The sequence below is a fragment of the Columba livia genome, chromosome 1, assembly GCF_036013475.1.
Source record: "Columba livia isolate bColLiv1 breed racing homer chromosome 1, bColLiv1.pat.W.v2, whole genome shotgun sequence".
NCBI lineage: Eukaryota > Metazoa > Chordata > Aves > Columbiformes > Columbidae > Columba > Columba livia.
The window spans coordinates 70,454,646-70,474,903 of NC_088602.1; the positions used below are offsets into that span (position 1 = coordinate 70,454,646).

Below are 20,258 nucleotides of genomic sequence, written 5' to 3' on the forward strand. Positions count from 1 at the left end.
TTTGCAATGCAAAGTATAATATTACTTTTATTGTTTGGAAGGATAGCCCTGCTTTCCAGTGCTAGCATTGTATAAGCAAGTTTGCTGTACATCTCTGAACTTCTAGCAAGCCAATTAGTATTTTTAAAACATGTATTTTAGAAAGTTCATCCTATAAATAAAAATATAATTAATAAATCTGTCTTCCTTTAAACTATGCATAAATTACATGGGATTTTTTTTTTCCAGATTCTAAACCTAATGATTTAAAAACCTAGAAACTAGCCATTGTTATTATTAGAGGATAATTGTTATCTTGAGAACAACTTTGGGAGAGAATGCCTCTTATGTAAACATGGGAGTAATTAAGTTAGTTTACTGCTCAGGCTATTTAGAGATGGCAGCACTATTGTGCATGCTTTAATGTTGTGGGTTTCAAGCTGATAAAATTGTGATGCATTCTGAACAGGATTTTTTAAAACAGGAATATTTCAACTTTCAATCACTTTTCAGTGGTCTTGTGCATTGGGCCTGAAAATAATTATATTTTCTACTGTGAAGATTAACAATACTGTCTAAACTATTTGAGCAATCTGTAATGGCCCACCCAGTTGATTGACTCTGACTATATAAATGGGGATGGTAATTTGTTTTACTATTTAATAATTACCTAAGAGCAAGTTAGAGCATGTCTCCAAAGCTCATACTATTGACTTAATTAGTAAAATCTGTGTTACCTCTCTAACTTAGTTATGTGGTTTTCTTTAACATTTGTCACCATCCAAGTTTTCATCAGCATCAGTCAGAGCACAGTGGTTGCAACTGTGTGCGTGTTGATTATTCTTTGCCACGCTTTATTGTCATTGTCACATTAATGTGAACCTTCCAAGTCAATTAGTTGTTATTATTCCACAAAGGATCTAGAAAAGACAATCATCAGTTATAACCAAGGTATTCTTCAGTGTATTACCTGGTCAAAGTTGTTAGGAAGTCTTATGTCCTGCATAAGCTGGTTGTGGAAAAAGAATAAAAATTTAAACAGAGAACTGGAGGCTTCTGTTTTACTAATCAGAAGAAAGTATAAATGACCCTCCAAAGTCACCTGTCTTGTCCATGTGTAGCATCAGTTATTGCTTCTTCCTGCAGTATGGAAACATATGGCATAGCTGTTAAAGAAGCACTTACTGCATTATCAGCTGAAATGATGGGTGATCAATCACCTCTATGTATATTTTGATGAGAAGGCTTCTTTCAGAAAGAAAACCCATCTTTCTGTCTTTCTGTGGAAAATAAAATGCGTTGCAGTTAAGGTAATTTCTGGCGGAAAGAAATTACGAAGTTATGAAGAAGCACCATGTTCAGATTTCATCCATTTTCTTGATTAGCCCCTCCCTGATAAAATTCTTCAGAATTCGTTGTTGGTAGCGTTGTGTCTTGTGGTTTTCTGGAGAATTGTTATGATACTTTACTGCAGTGCTACTTTTATGCTGTCTGTGATATGTCAAAGTGCTTTTTTAATACTTTGACTCTTTGTGCTGCATGGCAGAAGACACTTGTTCAGTGAATGGTTTTGAAGTGTAAGTTTGGAAGTGTGTGGGCACTGGTGCTCCGATTGTTCTGATCCATTCATTGCAGCTGAAAAGAGTGTTTAGTGGTTGTTCCTACTCATTAGATACTTTTTCTGGCTTAGCTGCGTTAACTTTCCTTGTATTGTCTTTGACTAACATTAGGTGTATAAGCAGGTTGTGTTAGGGCTGCTATAATTCACTTTTGTCAAATGAGTCCAGGGCTTTTGACTTAATTGTTTGATTTGAAAAGTGAGTAGAAGATACAGTTTTCTGTAAGAAATTGTCTAAATACAATAGGCATCCATTAGGCTCACCTCTGAAGATGCTATGAAATAATGCCTTATAACTTAAGTCAAATATCTTCAAAAATGTTGAGTACCGGTATTTATTTTGTTCGGTTAGGGGGGAGAGGAGAGGAGGGAAGAGGGAGTTGGATTTTTTTCTCCAGAGGCACTAGAATGAGCTTGTCTGTAAGTTCCTGAGTTAACTGTTTCAAAATCTGTTTCTGGCAGATTAGGGTGATGTTGTAGTGCTTCATGGTGAGAATTGTACTCTGTTGTTTCTGTGATTCTGGAGTAAATACTTGGATTTACCCTGAGTGAGGTAGTGAAAGGAGTTTAGATTTGTCTCAATTCACCTCAATGAGAGAGACATTTCTTAACAACTTGCTGACAGATTGCTTTTCATTTTTTAGTCTGAATGCTTGCTAAATATATACATGCTTACTTCCAGTCATAACAATACACAAATCACACAGTGATATGATTCATGGCTGCTCGTAAAGTGTCGGTGAGGGTTGCTTTGTAAAAAGTGCAATATGGAGGTCTTTATTTTTTATTTGTTTTTTTTTTCTCTTTTTTTTTTTGAGTTCTGTCTTCCTTTTAAGAAAGGTGTGTGCACCATTTCTGGTGCTCTGGTAAATCTTTTGCGTCAGCAGATGTAATTTCTTATTGCTTACTTTTAATTGTGAACTTCTGTGGTACGTGTCAGGACATCCTGACTCTGGAAACCATATGGTTTACCAGCCTTCTCTTTACAAATTGACTTCCTTTGAACTGAAACCGTGTGTCCTCTGTAAAGAAAGCTTTGTACTGATTAATTGTTAGCATTTTTTCGATGTGTAAGACTAATTGAGTTGTAATGTAGAAGTTTTGTATGACTTTTTTAAAGGTTTGTTCTGGAGTTAAAGGTTCTAGTGATGTGTTGTATTTATATCTTCAGCAGAAGGTAAAGCCTTGTAAACCTTGATGACCACAGAATCCTGTTTTGATGTGTGTATGACTGTTGTGATACTGGACTAAAGACAACTTTCTAGAATAGCTGAAAGAGAAACTAATTCTTTATAAAAGATGTTCTTTTTGTATAGCTGAATGGACTGACTGTTGAAAATACACCAACCAGCATAAGCAATTTGCTTTTTCCCCTTGTTTTTATATTTTTAATTGTATTTCTGATATATATGAAACCACTTACATCCTGCTTGATGGCACATCTGATCAAAGAGATAGACTTCAGAAAGAGAATTAGTTATTTTTTCATGAGATTTAAGTTAGGATAAAGAAGTAATTAAAATGATTACATCCTTCTCTGCTTGTAGTCTGCTCTTATTGCTGATTTTTTTTTTCCTTCCCCTGAATAAATATTTCCTCTTGTCAATTCTTTTTTCCTTATGCTTGTTACTCCAGTGGTTGTAACACCTAATCAGTGATACTGATTTGTGTCATCTGTAGTTGGCTTTGGGAAGAATGTCAATCTTGTTTCGTTTTCACTAAATCAGAAGTCACAGAGAACAGAAGTTAAGATAAAATATGTCAAAATGTCTGCATTTTTCATGAAGGTTTTCACTTCTGTCTTTGGGATTCCAGTTCTTCTAACTCTTCTAGAAAAAGAAATCTGCATGTATCTCTGCATGGATGATTTTCAGATCTGTCTACTCATTTAAATTTTTTGCTCATGTTATGGAAATATCCTTAAAGAATTCTATCTGTCAGCTGAACTTCAGAATAACTAAAAGAAAATGTTTAATCTCCTTTGTAAGTCTCTCTGGTTAGTTCCTTTATTGATCTTCCTGGGGTGACACCATCATGCTGCCTTCACTCAAGCATCTCCTTTACTTGAACTGCTGTTTTAAAAAGTTATGTCTGGCTCATTCAGATCAATCTGTTCACCTAAATCTCTCATCCACGTGCTAGTATTTTGTATATCAGTAAGTTCAGCTTTGCATTTCTGACCTTGAAAGAATTCCATCATATCCAGCCTTTATTCTTTGAGAATGTTGATACAGGCATCTCCTAATCCACGACTTGAACCTTGTCCTTTTCTTGATCCTGATAACCTTCTCTTTATCACATGCTGTTTCAAAGTCTCTTGCAGTTATGGACTGCAGTTCCAGCATTCATCATTTGATGAAGAGATGACCAAACATCTTTAATTTTGTTCGTTTCTTTCCAGCTTCTTCCTCAATCTACGAGGAATTCCTATGAGCCACTGAATTATTTTAGAGGTTGCCTTGAAACTGCTGTTTATATCTAGAAATACCTAACTCCTAGTGCCCTGAACCACTCTTCACCATGTTGAACAACATTGTGCTGGTTTATTCAGATTTGTCTGCATCCATCTGCTGTCTTTTTGTTTCCTACTGGGATTGTAAATTTCTCTGTGGGAAGGACTGTCTGATCTCCAACACATCGGAAGAGTTCCTGTTCCATTACTTGGTCTAATAGGTGAAATAATAATATAAATTATTAAAGTAGCAATGGATCAGTGAAATGAGGGGAGCAATTGCAAATGTCTTATTTTAAATACTGCTTTGGAATGGTGCTAACATTTCTACAGTGATTATGGTGCACTGTTCTAATGGTGCTAGTCTTCTTTTTTTTTTTTTTTTTTTAAAGCTTGTTAATGCTTGACTTTGGTCCATTCTTCTATCTGCACTTTTCTAACTATGACCCCAGTTACCTAAATCTAATGAGTGTATATTTCAGAGAGAAAAAACAATTATGTGTTTGCTTTGCTGTTTGTGGTGCATGAAGCTCTGTTAGTGGCAACAGTCTTAAGGTAGTGTATTTCTTAGAAATCTAGAAATTGAAGGAGGGGTCAGCAATAGAAACACAGCTTTGTGTGTAGAGAAATGAATGTTACAAGATAGAAGTTGGTTCCCCACCTGCATCCCCTGGAAACGCTAAAGGCCGCACTTTCTTCGAGCTGATACATTAGTAGGAATAGGAATCTGCTTTCAGCAGTATTAAGATGTTTTTACAGCCTCATTAGTTACCTCAAAATAATGTCAAAGTCACTAATATATAATGTGGCAATCTCCGAGTGATACCTATAAAACTTTTATACCACATGGACTTAATTTTTTCATAAGTATTTGCGTATGTACAGCTGCACACACGTGTCTAGAACGCAGATATCTCTAGTATGTCTAGTGTGGATATCTCAGTGCAATGGCACGCAAAAACTACCCATTATTTTCAATCTCTTTCACTTTTTAGAACAGAACATTACAGAAGAAACTACCAGAGAATTTAGGTAGCCAGGAGATAATTACTCTAACATTGTATATGTTGAGGAAAGAACAAGAGTACTTTTTTCTTCCAGAAACATTTCCAGTGGAGACTAGACTCAAAGAAAGGTGTTCAATTCATCTGAAGCTTGTTCTTTTAAGTAATATATATTATTCAATTAATTTTGGTGCCATTTAGGAACATGATGATTCCAAATCCATTAAGATGTTATCTTCTATTACAGCCATGAACTGGAAAACATTGAGTTTATAATGTTTTGTTTCCTGGTTTATGATACCTGTTTGTGTCTTAATTTCTGTCTGTCATAGCTAATAGCTTTTGAACCACTGGTGTTGTTCAGACCATTTTCATATGTGTAGACTTTTCAAAGTTTAAATTCCTATAGATTCTAAGGGGTTGTATCATTAAATAAAGAAAAGAGAGACAGCAAATAGCAAGGTAATTAGTTCTTAGCAGACATTTAAACATCTATAGGGAAGTTCATCTGCAGCAAACAGATCTGTATGAAACGACTGATATTGGCATTAGTTATATACTGTATTTTGATAATATATTCATTAGCATATAGCAGGCAGGCAAAGACATTTTTACTTTAAATGCAAAACCCCAAACTATGTAAATAAGCTTGTTTGCTTTTTATAGATGTGACAGGATTAAGTTGAATTTTACATCCTTTGACATTAGAGTCTGTGTTGGGGTTTCTTGGAACATAAGTGAAGTAGGATTTAATTATTTGTGCTCAGACATTGGAGGAATATACTTACACTTATTAATTTTCAGATGTCAGATCAGTTTTTGCAGTTTGTGCCCCAATATATTTATTGGTTTTTACATTGTCTTTTTTTTTTTTTTTTCTTATAGGTAAGATTGTGCCAAAACCCAAAGCTTCAACTCAAAAACAGCCCACCCTACATACTTGACATTTTACCTGACACTTATCAGCATTTGCGACTTATACTGAGCAAATATGATGATAACCAGAAACTTGCACAACTCAGTGAGAATGAGTATTTTAAAATCTACATTGACAGTCTCATGAAAAAATCGAAACGGGCTATAAGACTCTTCAAAGAAGGGAAGGAAAGAATGTATGAGGAGCAGTCACAGGACAGGTAAGTGAAATATTTAAATATGAAGTAGATTGTCTGGCCTGTCTGCATTCTTAACAGTGTTTGTCTGCAGCCATTGTGTCCTGACATTTTTAATTATTTAAAGAGAAGACATATTTATTGTTTGGATTCATTGACCCTGCAGGTCAATCAGTAATTTGCTGGATTTGTTCCACTGTGTGCTCTTATCTGTCACTTTGTGACCTTTAAAACCTTCATAAAACATTCATTTCATTGTAATTACTTACTCACAGGGCCTTACAATATGTAAGTTTTCCTCTGGCACAGAGAGAGTGATGGTTACTTGGACTGAGATTGACCTCCCTACCCCGGTTCTTAAAACTGTGGGAGCCATGATGGGTATTAACTTAGAGCTTTCACAAGTGATGAAATGGAGCCATACAATATTCACAGTTTTTAGATATTGTGTGATGTTAACATAAGGTGATGGTAATGTTAGTTTGGTGCTGAGAAGCCTTTTCAGAAGCCTAATGGATCCCTGATTAGCAGTGGTTCAGTTTTAATAACAGATTAATGTCTACATTCTGCAGCTTTGTTTTGGGGAGGGGGTACAGCAGTATTGTGGCAATTAAACTCTGCCAGCTGTGGTCTATCTTTAAATCTATTCAAATGAAAGATACAATGCTGTTTTTAAAGGACATAGTGGGGAATGGGAGATAGAGAGGAAGTGAGCGAAGGATTGAATCTCTGCTATTCTGTTTGTACCTGAGCTCAGAGACAGAGTTGCAGTATAGTTTTAGAGCTGGTGAAATGTCAACATCCTTGTCAATGTGACTGCTGTTATGTTTGATTTATACATATGTTCCTGCTTTCTTAAGCAATGATTATACTGTTCAGTATACTGTGGTAGTCTCCTGTGCTTGATAAGGGATCTGAAGCTTGCTTAATGTCTAAGGATTTTTTTTTTTGAAGTACGTAAAGACTTTTCAATTGTGAATATACTTGGAGTGATTTGTTGAAAAAGAGCAAAATACACTGTTTGAACTACTTTAGTGATGAGTAAAGATCTTGATGAATGTATTTTGTATCTAAAGGAATGTTTTCACTGTAAATGCATTCTTACCAGAATCCCTGAAAGAATTGTTCAGCACAGAGCCTATGGGTTCTTTCTTTTAATACACCATTTGTTTTATGTACAGAAGTCATTGCGTTGCAAAGGAAATAAGAACTTTTTATGGTAAGGGAAATTTGATATAAATGGTTGTGTTATGTAAACAGATTTTATTTTAACTTCCCTATGTTGTATGAAATCCAGATTTACTTATGGTTTTGTTTACAGTTAGCAATAAATTAAAGCCAGTTTCAGTGTCAGTTTTTGAAAAAGTCTGCTATATACTCTGTATAGTCATTAAAACAGTGTCTTAGTAACTGTGTCTAGTTGCTTTCTCCTTTTCAATTACCCCTTAATTTCCTGCATGAGGGTAACAGTAGTGATATAAGGATATATTTTGTGAAGAAAGCAGTGTTTGAAAAAGGTACAGTTAGCATGTTTGCCATCATTTATTTGGGCCATTCTTGTGAGATGCTTGGAGGGGAGCGATTTTAAAACAAAACATAGTAATGAAGTGCACTGAATCACAATAACTACTTCAAGCTCTCTAAATTTGTATTTCAGAAGGTGACAGCTATATTATTTTGCCTGGCTGGATTTTAAAGCTTGAGGAAAGAAGTGCAATAGTGATGTTTTTCCTGTGCTATTATTAGGTGTGTTTCCTACTGTATGTCAGAATGCTTAAACAACAACAACAAAAAGTGTAAGCGTTGTTTCAGCAGTTCATGCCTCATGCCATTATAAGTTTAAGTCTACATCTTTGTGATTCAGTGCACCTTCTTTCATCTGCAGGTGATGCTTTATCTGTATACATGTCCCAGTTTAAAGTTGAATGAAGGTATACTTGTTTGCTGAGCCCTGTAACTAGGTACCTTTTTGCTCTGCAGTGCTTCAACATACTTAATCATGTTAATTCTTGGTGAGTTAGTAAAAGAAGCTGTTAATATTTTTAGCTTCTTTGCTTCCAAATATGCCTGCATTTTAACCTAAGTGTGTTATTTGTTAATGTTGTAATGCAAATGTAGGAGTGATCATATCATAAGTGTTTTTGAAGATGTTTCTAAAATTACTGTCAAACTGAAGTGTAGTCAATTTAAAAACCAGGCAAGCCAAAAGCCTCTCATGTTGACACTTGGCCAGTTTCTGTAGTTTTCAGTCTTGCATTTTTGTTTTATTTTCTGCTAGTGCCTCTGGTTTCTGGATAAGAGGTCATAACGAAAAAGATAAACTGGATGCATTTGGAAGCATTCTGTATATATATTTGATTGGTATACTTTTAACCTGTTAGAGTTACTGAATAATCTTTTAACTTCTATGGCGATGGTACATTTAGGAACTAATGTCAATATACGTATGATTCTATTTTCCTGATTGTATCAAAATTATTATGTTGTGAAGATTTTGTCATGAATTTTAGTTCTCAAAGATCCTGTGGATGAAGAAAGATAGTGTGCCAGTCAGATTATGTACAAATGGCCAAAACAAAAGCTTATGCTGTGATGGTGTTGCCTCTTTGTGCTTTGTTCCATGTCCAATGCATATGATAGCTGTTTAAGAGTGGTTGGTGCTGTCCTTTTATACTCTATGGGGTGAGTCTTGCTAAGCAGGGAAAATGTGGATTAAAAGTTTGTTTATTGCATATGAGTTTGATCTACCTTCTGGGTAGTATAAAATGCCTTCTCACAGTCCTCTTGCTTAATTTGGTAAACTGTACTAGATATAGGCTGCACAAAAGTTTTTCCATGTATAAAGTTATTTAAAGTTTTTTTTTTTTTTTGTCACAGATTTTGCTTTTTAAAGGCTATTAACACAGGCTTATTAAAATTACTGGTTTGGGTATATCTATTCTTCAAAGGCTTTCTGTGTCTTTGTGGGTCTGGGGTTTTGTATTTGTTTCCCCCACCACCACCCTGCCTTTTTTTTTTTTTTCTATTGGGAAGTAGCCTAAGCTGGAAGGCATCATTTCTGTGAAGTCCAAACTTCCTTTTGTCTTGCTGCATTCCAGAATTATGCATCCAGAAGAAAATAAAATCTTTGTAGGCTGGCAGTTTTTCCAGTCAAATATGTTAGCCAGGTGTAGAAATCAAGCACATAAGTTACAATAATAGGACTATAGGAGGAGTAAAAGGGTGATGGGGAGATTAGATTTGGATTCATTCAAGATGCTAGACATGGCCCCAGGGCTAACACAACCATTTCCTAGTAATGGAGACAAGTGTGAGCTTTCCTGTGCTTACCTCTAAATTGTGTCCTTGGAAGGATACATCTTGAGATGGAACTTGTTCATTGTCTATTTTAATATTGCATGCCTTCTGCTATATGGCCTTTTGTCATGGTTGAGACGCACAAATGACACAGACCAAGTTCTTCCAAGATCAAAGTAGCGGATGCCATTTATTGCCACAAGTGCATTTTTATACAGTTTTACCAATTCATGTGTTTCTTCACTATTGGTTACAAGTTACAGCAGTAACATCTCATTGGCTATTTTTGCTATCATCAATGTTACTCTTCTACTCCCTTCTCTCTCACGGGTACATCCTTAACATCTCTGAATACTCCTTTACTCCCACCTTTCTCACGGGTAGGCCTTCATATCTTCAAGGCTAATTTCTGTTCCCATGCCCTCCATCAGGAAATCCATGGACCCACCGTAGTCTCCCACAGCCTTTATATGAGAAGAAGAAAAGTATGAAACCAGAGTGTTTATTTTTAGTAATCTCTTAAATGCTGCTTGGCTCAGCCCAGATAAGTTTGCTACTTGTTTTTAAGTGGCATTGCAGAAGTGGAAGGTGATAATAAGATGAAAGATGGATGTTTATTAAGTAGTGGAAAGTACACATGAAGATGTCTAGAGAAGAGCAGAGGTGGTTTTGGGGTTGATGTAGAAAACAGTGTTCATGTAGGGAGTCATTTGGTGAAGTCAGAGTCAAGGAAGTCCTTCAAGGTGATCACAAAACCTCTCCTGTTCCTGTATAGAAAGACTTGCTAAATTCTCTTGCACAACTGGCCATTTTGTTTCTTGATTAAAATTGCATATTACTAGATTTTACAGCTTGAATTAAGTGGTTTGTTAGTGCAGAATTCTTGTCTTCCTGGGAGATCAAATACCTATGCTTCAAGTGGTAGATCAGGTTCTCTCCTTTGTTACTGTTCGTGTTGTTTAGTGGGTTTATAAATTAGTCCTTTTTTTTTCCTTAAGTCTGTGTTCACAACTGAGACCAGTTAAAGTTCTTGAATCAAGTCCCTGAACTGGCACATCAAAGTAGACAACGTTCTCAGTAGAGACCATCCTACTGCTGAAATTTCTAGCCAGGGGGTGTCAAACTCGTTTTCACCGGAGGCCATAGCAGCCTCAAGGTTGCCTTCAAAGGGCCAAAGGTAATTTACAACTGTGTAAATGTAACTACTCCTACATCTATACAGTCCTAAAACTACACTCAGGCCTTTGAAGGCAACCCCGAGGCTGCTGTGGCCTCCAGTGAAAATGAGTTTGACACCCCTGTTCTAGCCTATTCTCTCCTTCTGAAGTACAGACTTAATAAGAAGTCAGAAGAGTAAAGCATCAGGATGGACTTATGTCAGCTGCAATGCCATTTATATACATTTGTACTGTGGTGAGAAATAGCTTACCTTACTACTTTGAATTATCTCATCTTGTACCCCAACTTTGCTTTATTTACAGGAAGTTAGGAGGTTTGTAACTTAGCCTTGTAACTTGTTTGTGTTTCCAGACAGAGGAGACTTTGTTCATTGAGAGAAGGATCTGGAAGAGTGTATTTTTAATTCAGGATGATTTTATCTGGACAAGTTAAGATTGTTTTGACTGATGGCTTTCTTCTTCGACCAGATTCACAAAAGGATGTTAATGCCTCTTTTCACAGAGCCAGTTTTGGCTATTGGTTAACATCACACAGATAACTCAGTAATTGTCAGATTGTAAGGATGGTAACTTTCACCAAAGTGAATTGAAGTTGGTATCATGTGGTGAAAGTTATTTGCTCCTTAGAATCCTGTGATTTTTCTCATTTTTCAAGCATATTATGTAGTTTTTGGTCTTTGATGAATTCTGACCTGAACAGTTAGGCTATACATTACATCAGTCTGTTGTCTGATGCCTGTAAACCCCTATACGTAAGCTATGTCAACATGTTTTAGAGATCAAATATATGGACTCTTTTATTCTGATCTCGCTGAAATTTAGGAAAAGGAATCTAGTATTTGTCCTTTCCTTTCTTGTATTTACCTATATTTTTAGATGTTTTCTTAACTAGGTTTTTAGGAAAAGAAGCCACTTTACTTGAAAGGCTTCTGGAGTGTTGACTCATTGCTTCAACTCCTATGCTGTCCCTAGAAAAAAGAGGACACCTGCAATGTATAGCCTATAATATAGGAATTGAGGATGGAACTCGGTTACAATAAATAGCCTCTAATAAAGAGGCTTCTGAGGAAAAGAGAGTGCACAACTGATGAGATGAGGTTGCATGGGAAAAGGAAATACAAGGAGTTTTGTTTGTTTGTTTTTGTTTAAGCTTTTATGTTATATTGAGTATTTTTACCATCCTCTCCCCTCCCTGTTCCTTAGATGTGATGTAAAACTAGATGTGAACCAAAACAGCTTGAAGAAACCCTTTGGTGTACCTGAGCCACACAAGTAATTGAGATTTAGCACAAATTTGGTGAATCACAAGCCATTTGCTGGTTTTGGTTCTAGTCTAAATTAAACAAGAAATGTTCCATAAACACACCTTTCAGACAAAGAGGCTTTTGTTGCACAGGGAAGATGACAGCAAGGGGAGGTTACAAATGGTAGGGCAGTGTTATGACAGCTCGTTCTCAACATAAATGCAAACAGGCTGTGTGACTGCAGTTGTTGTAAGGCAGTATTTAAATTTTTAGATGTTTTTGATCATCTTCATTACTTGGGGGGAGAGTATTACCAAATGAAAACAAAGGAAGTATTATTACCAAAATAACTAAAAGGCAACTATTTGTTCAGATTGCAGAGGAAGACAAGGATTTTAAAATCATGGAAGATCCTAAATGAAAAGAACAACGGCTTGCAAATTCTTATAATTGATATAGATCCTTGATTCATATCTAGTTAGGTAGAAGAGGGGTAATATATGCACTTCGTTTGTCTTTTAAGTCTGTTATAAAATCAGTCAGCATTTTCTGTGTTAGTAAAGTCTATTTCAGATGTTTTATTACAAGTAATGAGATGCTGAGAGTCACATCTGAGCAGAGTTCAGCCGGTTGTTAGGTGATATGCACAGTCTGATCTGTTTTGTTGCACTTTGTATAATCATCTATACCTGTGTATATGACAATGTTGCCAGATTAAGATGCCGCCACATTTATACCCACTTTGTGCAGGTGTGAAAGCTCTCAAAAAGCACAAAGTTAGGGGATTCAGTCCTGCAGACTTTCTGTGTGTTATATATTAATTTCCTGTGTGATAAAACTAATGGACAATTCTACTACTAGGGTTATCCAGTATGACTGATGCAATGTCTATACTCACGTATTCATTGTTTTGTTTTGGCTTTGTAAGGCAATATAGGATGAAAAAAAATGAGATGGGAAGTATAGGTGGCTTTTGAAAATACAGCCCTCTTGGTCAGAGGGATCTGGAAATACTCTGTCCGGTTTGGCAGTGAGAATGCAATTTCTGCTTTATAGCAGCTCGGTTTCTCGCATCCCTTCACCATACTTGTCTGCATGGTCTCTGCAGGGAACAGCTGTGCTTGTGGAGACAGGCCATGGTTGCCAACTATAAATAGAGCTGTGTTCCTAGGTGTGGTAATGCCCAGCCGATCATGTCGAGATAGCAACGTTAGGCTCTTCCCGAAGCACAGATAGCACTGAATCATGAATTTACTGTGTGGAAAGAAAGGCTTCTGTAGTGAACCTGAAGGCATCTTCCATTGTTCACCTTTGAATGTGTGGCTGACTTTTATAGAATTTGGTCTTTGATTCTCTGTGTCAGAAGTGTTCTATATTCAGTGGTTAGGTATTTGGTTTAGGATGCCTTCAACACTATCCTTCATGGTGGCAGCTACTTATCATGCAAGAAGAAACACAAAAAGCTTTTAGAAGAAAGTGTCCATTTTTAGGAAATGTATGTCTAAATATATAAGCATATCTAATTTTAATTTCAAGTTATAAAACTGAATTTTTTCCTTTCTCTAATGTTCTGTGGCATTGTTTTCGATTAAAAATTAGAAACACAAAAGAACAAAAATCTGCTTTTATTCCGTAAAGAGATGAAAAGGAAGTTGGGAATAATCAGTTTCAAGTGATACACTTGCTGTTTAGTCAGTAGAATCTATTTTGCCTGTCTTTGAAAGTAAAGCCAATTTGTAACAGTAGATGTGCAGTAGTGATAATCCTTTTATCCAAAGAATCAAAAATCAGACTAGAAGACATGCTTGCTGTGTATCTAAACCTATAGTAAAGAAAGTTTTACTAACCTGTACAGGGTAGGAAATAATCTGAAAAGGGGTGAAATTACATGCTTTGATTAACATAGTTGGAGTTTGTCTGAGTTCAGAATGAGAGAGACAGAATGAGTTATTGATGGAGAACATTATGGATGTAACTATCCAGTTCCATTTATTGAAATGTGAAGTGTCAGGAAGAGAGAGTACATTGATAATTTAATGATTAAAATTATTTTTGTAATCATTTGACATAAGTAAGTTTCTCTTCTTCCTATTCTGTTCTTTGTTTCAGTATTAGTAAAGTGAATACTTGATTCATGTTAAAAATGGCACAGAAGAGTTAATATAATTATTTAGTAAGTTGCACACAGGGTACCTTCTATGCTTGGGCTTCTTTTATCAGTGGCTACACATTGTTTACAGATTCTACAATAATACTATGCATGTTCTAGAGTGAGACAAAGCTTTAATGTTAATTGATATTGAATGAACAAGGGTTTTTAGTTAGAAAAGTACGTTTGCTGTTGTCTGCACAAACCAGTTTTGTTACTGGTAAGATTAATATGTTGGCATGTTTCTTTATTATATGTTGAACAATTAAAATGACTTAACACCATGTTCTCTAAGACCCAGCTTGGGAATATAATTTGCTTGATTTGAGAGAAAAATTGATATTTATCCAAAAGACTGTGCAATCAATGCAACTATTAAAAAAACAAAACAGGTGAAATAGCACACAGAAAGGACCAACAGGAAATTGTGTCTAAGAAAAGCATGATCTTAACACAAATGAGGAAATAAATCAGTAAGTGAACTTACATGAAGAATAAAACTTCCTTAGTAAGCAGCCAGGTGACTGTCATCAGTATCTTGTTTGTACTGTAGATGACTAATGCATTTTGAATTTTTCTGTTTTGAGTGCAACCAAGGTAGAACTAAATGGTTTATTATTGAAATATTTTTATATTTGTCTCTAGGATATGATAAAACGTGTTCACCATAGCTTGATCAGATCTTATACGTCAATTATACAGCTATCCTGTTTCGTAACAGAAGATCCTAACCATAATCCAACTATTACCCGATTCGTTCTGTTTTGTCAAGTGAAATACATTTTCAAGAATGTATTGACTTTACATTTGCAAAGATCTTGACAGATTGGAAAACTGCTGAACAAATATTTAATTATGTTTGTTTATTTCAGTAATATTTGGTCATCATAATTATGACTTCACTGTTTTTCTGCTATGTCTGATGTAAAGGTGGATTTGATTGTATTTCTTCCTAATGTGATATAGCACAGTAAACTAAAGGGAAACTTTAAAGTAGCAGATATGTAAGAAAAAACATTTTTGGGATATATGATATAAGATCATGATAAATGGTAACATGTTGATCGAGTTAAGTTTGATTTCTATGTGGGTAAGGTTGTTGTGGTCTCTATAAGAGGATCTCCTATAAAGGGACTTTTTTGTTCTTGACTAGTCAGACAGTACAGATATAATTTCAGCATAATATCTGATGCATTGCATATATATCTGGACTCCATTGGGAACCTGCACAGCCCACCTGATGACTTAGTCTTTTACTGTTATTAGCTGATCTTTGGCGAGCTCCGTGAATGTACAGTGGGAGAAATATGGCAGGAAAAGTAATTAAATTTTATTACTTTTTTTTTCTCTCTATTTGATACCATTGTGAGAGGGTTCACAAAACATTGTCTTGCTTTCCCCTGAGATAGAATAGTGAAGCTATACAGCTTTGAGGTTTGAAGCAACAGTAAATAGGAAAATAATTCCTATCTTCTGTAGCAAAAATGTGTTTGAAGATTACCTTGTCTATTCCACAGTTCTTACATGAAGCTGTCACTAGTAGTTGTCAGAGCATGAATTTGTGCTGGCTGTGATACTGAACAGATGTGCATATAGAAATAAAATACATAACCATATCTCATTTTAAATATTAACCCGTTTTGCATCTACCTTGCATAATGTAAATATGTCTCCTGATAGAAATACTGAATAATAAGCTATGGGAGTCTTATCAGCCCTTATCTCTCCTTCCCTTGAGCTCAAACCCAAAGTATTGCACAGTATCTGTTTATATTGATGTGACAAGAGTAGAGGATATATAGATTCTCTAAGAAAATACTTGGCATAGTGCAGGATTGGATTAGACCCTGCGTCCTGGTGGCAGAACGAGAAGGGGTCCTTGGGCTTGTTTATAAGTGAGTAAACTAAGTGTCACTTGCAGAGCCTGATTAGTCATATCTGGGGCCCAGTGTTTACTTTTTTTCCCTAGTATCTGTTGACTAACTTGTTCAGAGAACGGAAACTTACATACTTACTAGAAACTCTGTGATTGCTAACTTGCATAGAGGATTTTTCTGTAACAAATTATAGATTTGCGTACCCTAAGAATAAAGAAACATTTTAATAGTCTTAATTTTGTGTGTGTGTCTGTGTGTGTGCTAGGCCTTAGTAATATTCTAAAGGCTTTTGCTAACCTCTTTATTTGTCCTGAAAAAAACCAAAAACAAATACCTTCATTAGCTCTATATTAGAAATACTACTGCCTTTTTAAGAGGAGGTAAGTTCATTTGTTAGTTATTGTTCTTAAAATAGGACATTTTGGGCAGTACTGGATGGTTTAAAAAATGACTGCATGAGAAAAAAATTGCCTCTAGTTACAAACTAAAGGGCATTAATGCAAGACAGACAAACTTATTAGCATCTGTTTTCAAACTGTTCCAATGGAAAATGGTCCTTAGCCAACACAATATTCTGTGAACTCATCTCAGAGTTGATTCTGAGTCATGAATGTCTGTCATGGGAAGTATGAAATGCAGGGTCAGTAACCAAACATCTTGTACGTAAGAGCATATTTAAGAAGAATGCTTTTTTTTTTTTTTTTTTAAAGCAGTTGTTAGTTGGTGAGACCTTACACATGTGTATCCAAGAGCAGACCTTTAATTCTAACTATTCTCTAGTGGGAGAGTGTGTAATGATGAAGAGAAACACCTTCAGATTTTTTAATGTCAACATTTTAAACAATTTATGGGGCTAAAGGGGATTAGTCATTACACAACTTTTAGAAACGAAATAATCATGTTATTAGATTATTTTGTTTAGGGTTTAATATCAGTCTACCTGCATGCTGTTCTTATTTTTGGCGGATGCTTCATTTTGACAGAAGAAAAGTCAAGAATTTCTTTAAACTCAAAGTTGTATGTTTCCGCAAATATGGTATGTAAGCCTTCCATCGGTACATTTAGAGTAGAGCTGTGCAAGTTCTATTTAAGTTTTATTTACTCTATAAATGTCATGCATGTTTAAGGAAGATATAATTCAACAAAGAGAGCCTGAAAACATTTCTGTTTGTGGTTGTTCAAATATACAGCCTGTTGTGAAATTTCTGAAGTGGAGGTTGATGTCACAAAACTTGAGCCTGTGTTCCAACTATTGTTTGTCATTAAAAGAGATGACAATCTCTGTTAAGAACATCTGCTAAGATGTTAAGAATGTACTAGCAGTAAAGGAGATGTCTATATTATAACATGGCTTGTTTTTATCTTTTTTATTCCAAGTTTTTGTTTTTAAAATATTAGAAAAAAGAAAAGTGGTTTTGTAATGAAATATGTCCTTACTTGCAGTTTTGAAACTCTAAAATATGAAAAGTACATTTTCAGTTGCTAGATCATCTCGATAATGGCGAATGGGTCATTATTAATAGGCAGTATTGGTATTTTTGTTGGAACAGAGATTTTGGACACCTACGTGTTATTTCTAGTTAGGTTACATTTTATTGGTTACCTTAGTCACTGTAGATCACTTATGTCTAACTATTATGCCATTTAATGCACAGTAAAGCACTTTCAGGTTTTCATAGAGTAAAGAGGAGTCTTTAGGGTTCAGTGCTTTTTGGCTATAGTAGCAGAGTAATGGTGGATGACAGGAACACTGATAAAGGCTTGTGTCTGCTCTAAATTCATGTGAATTTTTAATCCGCTGCATAACTGCATCTTACTGACAGCTCACTCCCGGTGGCCAGCGCTTTAGTGTTTTTACAACTTAATGATATATGTTCTGTGCTGCAATTGGGAAAATACAGAAAATGTGGCATATTTAGCCAATTTTTTTTTTTTTAAATCTAGCTGAGGAAGTTATATGTCAGCAGGCTGAAATCCTTTCTCCCTATACTCTTTTTAAATGGGCATCTTTAGGATAGCAGACTGGAAGAATATATTGTATTATTTTGTTCAGAACTCTGCATATCCTTTTTACTCCCTATTTCATGTCTGTAGCAAATACACAAAGATTCAAAGCAAAAAAAAAAAAGTAGTACGTAACATCCTGCTCATGTGTTTCCTTTTACCGTTAATCCCCATAATTAATGCCCTATGAGGAATGGGGCTCTAATCGCTTGCAGAGCACAAGTGATGTAAAAAGGCCGTGCTCATCTGGGAGGTGTTTGGTGGTGTGGATCACTGGTGACCCAGCTGGTGCGCAGCTGTCTGCGTGTCTGTGCCTGTGAGGTTGCATTAACTGCACTCATATTTGTCTGACAGGCCAGCAATGGTTGTCTAAAAGGAGCTTTGCCTTCCGAAATTGTCTGAGTGCCACTGAGAAAGGGTAGTTTGTTTTCTCTCGTTTTTCCACTTTCATCAGGAGGGAGGAAACAAAAAAAAATAATGGGGGAGGGAAGCTGCTCTGTGAGGGTGAGGATCACAAGTCCTGGCAGTCACTCGGAAATGATCTTCAGTGCCAGGAAGAGACATGTTTGAACACCGCATAGCAGTTTTTTAGTGGCTTAAAGGAATTGTCCAGACAAAATGCCCTTCTGAAAGGCCTAGGGGGTTTTAAGAGTTTTCATTTGTTATGCTGTATGAATTTAGCATTAATAATGCTAAACTGTAATGGGCAACACAAAAGATAAAAATATATTTTCATATTCTGATGAACTGTTTAAATGGACTTAGAGGGCAGACTGTTGGATATTTGTTTTGAAAATCAGTCCTTTATTAAATCTGTGATTTCTGGGAATGTGGTTTGTTATTGGAGTGGATGACTGAAAGGTCTCTTGACATAAGTACTTTCTCAAAACCTGAAAGCCCAAACCACCCAGCTACTGGAAAGGCGATAGCTAGGGAAGAAATGAATGGCTAAAACATTAGAGAAATAAATTAACTGATGTTTACTCAACATAAACAAAGCCACAAAAGCGCAACACTCACCTCCTTGTATCTGTCATAACATGGTAAAAGTATATAGGGGCTAAATCCTTCCGACATAATGGAACAGAAGAATTCTATCTATTAGAACAGTTTGAAGCCAAATTTATGAACAGCTGCTAGGGGAAAAAAAAATGTAAATGTATTACACTATTCCTCTGTTTATTTGCACTTCTTTTTCAGGTAACCTTCTACTCTGCAATTCTTTCCAAGGCAACCCCTCTCATGGGCAATTATTTGTTCACACTTGTTTTAGGCTTATTATATACTTCTGACTGCCTTATGTCTGTCATGCATAAATAAGCTGGGGGTGGCAATGACAAGGAAGCCTTAGAGTGAAATCAAATGACAGCTGTGAAGAAATTGTTTAAGTTGTGGACATCCATGGAGGTGGTATTTAAGATATCTGTCATGTCCTTCTGTACCCTGGTGCAACACCAATTCCATAAATGCTGGCCATATGCTATATAAACGGGAGGCAGAATATTCATCACCGGAACCTTGTGTGTAGGTTAGAGTTGCCAAGAGAAGAAAAATAAAATTTCTAAAAGGACATGTTGTGTCATGTTTTACCCTGTACATTTATGCTTGGAACTTCCTCCAGCTTTCCTGCATCATGGCTTTTTTTGGTTTGTTTTTGTTTCTAAAAGTGTAGCTAAGGTAGGCATCTGACATGAAAGAAAATGGAAAGGTAATGCCGATTTTAGTACAACTCTCATATACTCTATTCCTGTATTTTCAGTTTGCTTTATGTAGCAGCAGATGGTCCATCTATTGTTTCATTATTCTTCTGGGAGTCTGACCCTCTATAGTGGGTGTATGTTTTAGCAAAAAAAGGACAACTAAAATAAGTCTTTTTGTAGTGGAAACAACTCAATTTATTAAACTGTGTTGATGACCGCAAAAATTCTAGCTCTTAAGATTTATTTTTATTTAAATGCTTAATACTGTGTCTAAGTTCTGTCAACAAAGTGCTATGGGTTTGTTTTTTTTTTTAAGTATCAAGGGTAGTTTTGATTCAAAAGGATTGTTCGCTGTCATAAGCGCTGTTTTTGTGAAACGGCGTAACTTTACCATATGCTTTGGGTTTCTTTTGAGATATTATGAATAAGCAGGATGAGTGCTTTGAAAGAGGCATTCCTGCTGTCCCACATCAACCATGTGGGCTTTCAGTTAAGCTTCCCAGGAAGACAGCAACATATGTGTACACAATGTGTGTATTATATTGGCGCCCACTCACAGTGTTAAAGATGTGTCAGCATTTCCAGAATAATTCCCTATTTTAAGAGCCTTGTTTTTAGCCTGCACATGAAATTTGGCTCTGTTG

At 35.8% G+C, this 20,258-nt stretch overlaps 1 protein-coding gene across 7 annotated transcripts in view; it reads left to right on the forward strand.

Moving 5' to 3' along the window:
* Nucleotides 1-20,258, forward strand: part of CBLB (Cbl proto-oncogene B) — a 137,579-nt gene that overhangs the window by 4,436 nt on the left and 112,885 nt on the right. For all 7 annotated transcript variants that reach the window (XM_065061376.1, XM_065061386.1, XM_065061401.1 and 4 more), the window contains exon 3: nt 5,939-6,189. In XM_065061376.1, the coding sequence (XP_064917448.1) occupies nt 5,939-6,189 (251 nt within the window). The remainder of the gene's footprint in view (nt 1-5,938; nt 6,190-20,258) is intronic.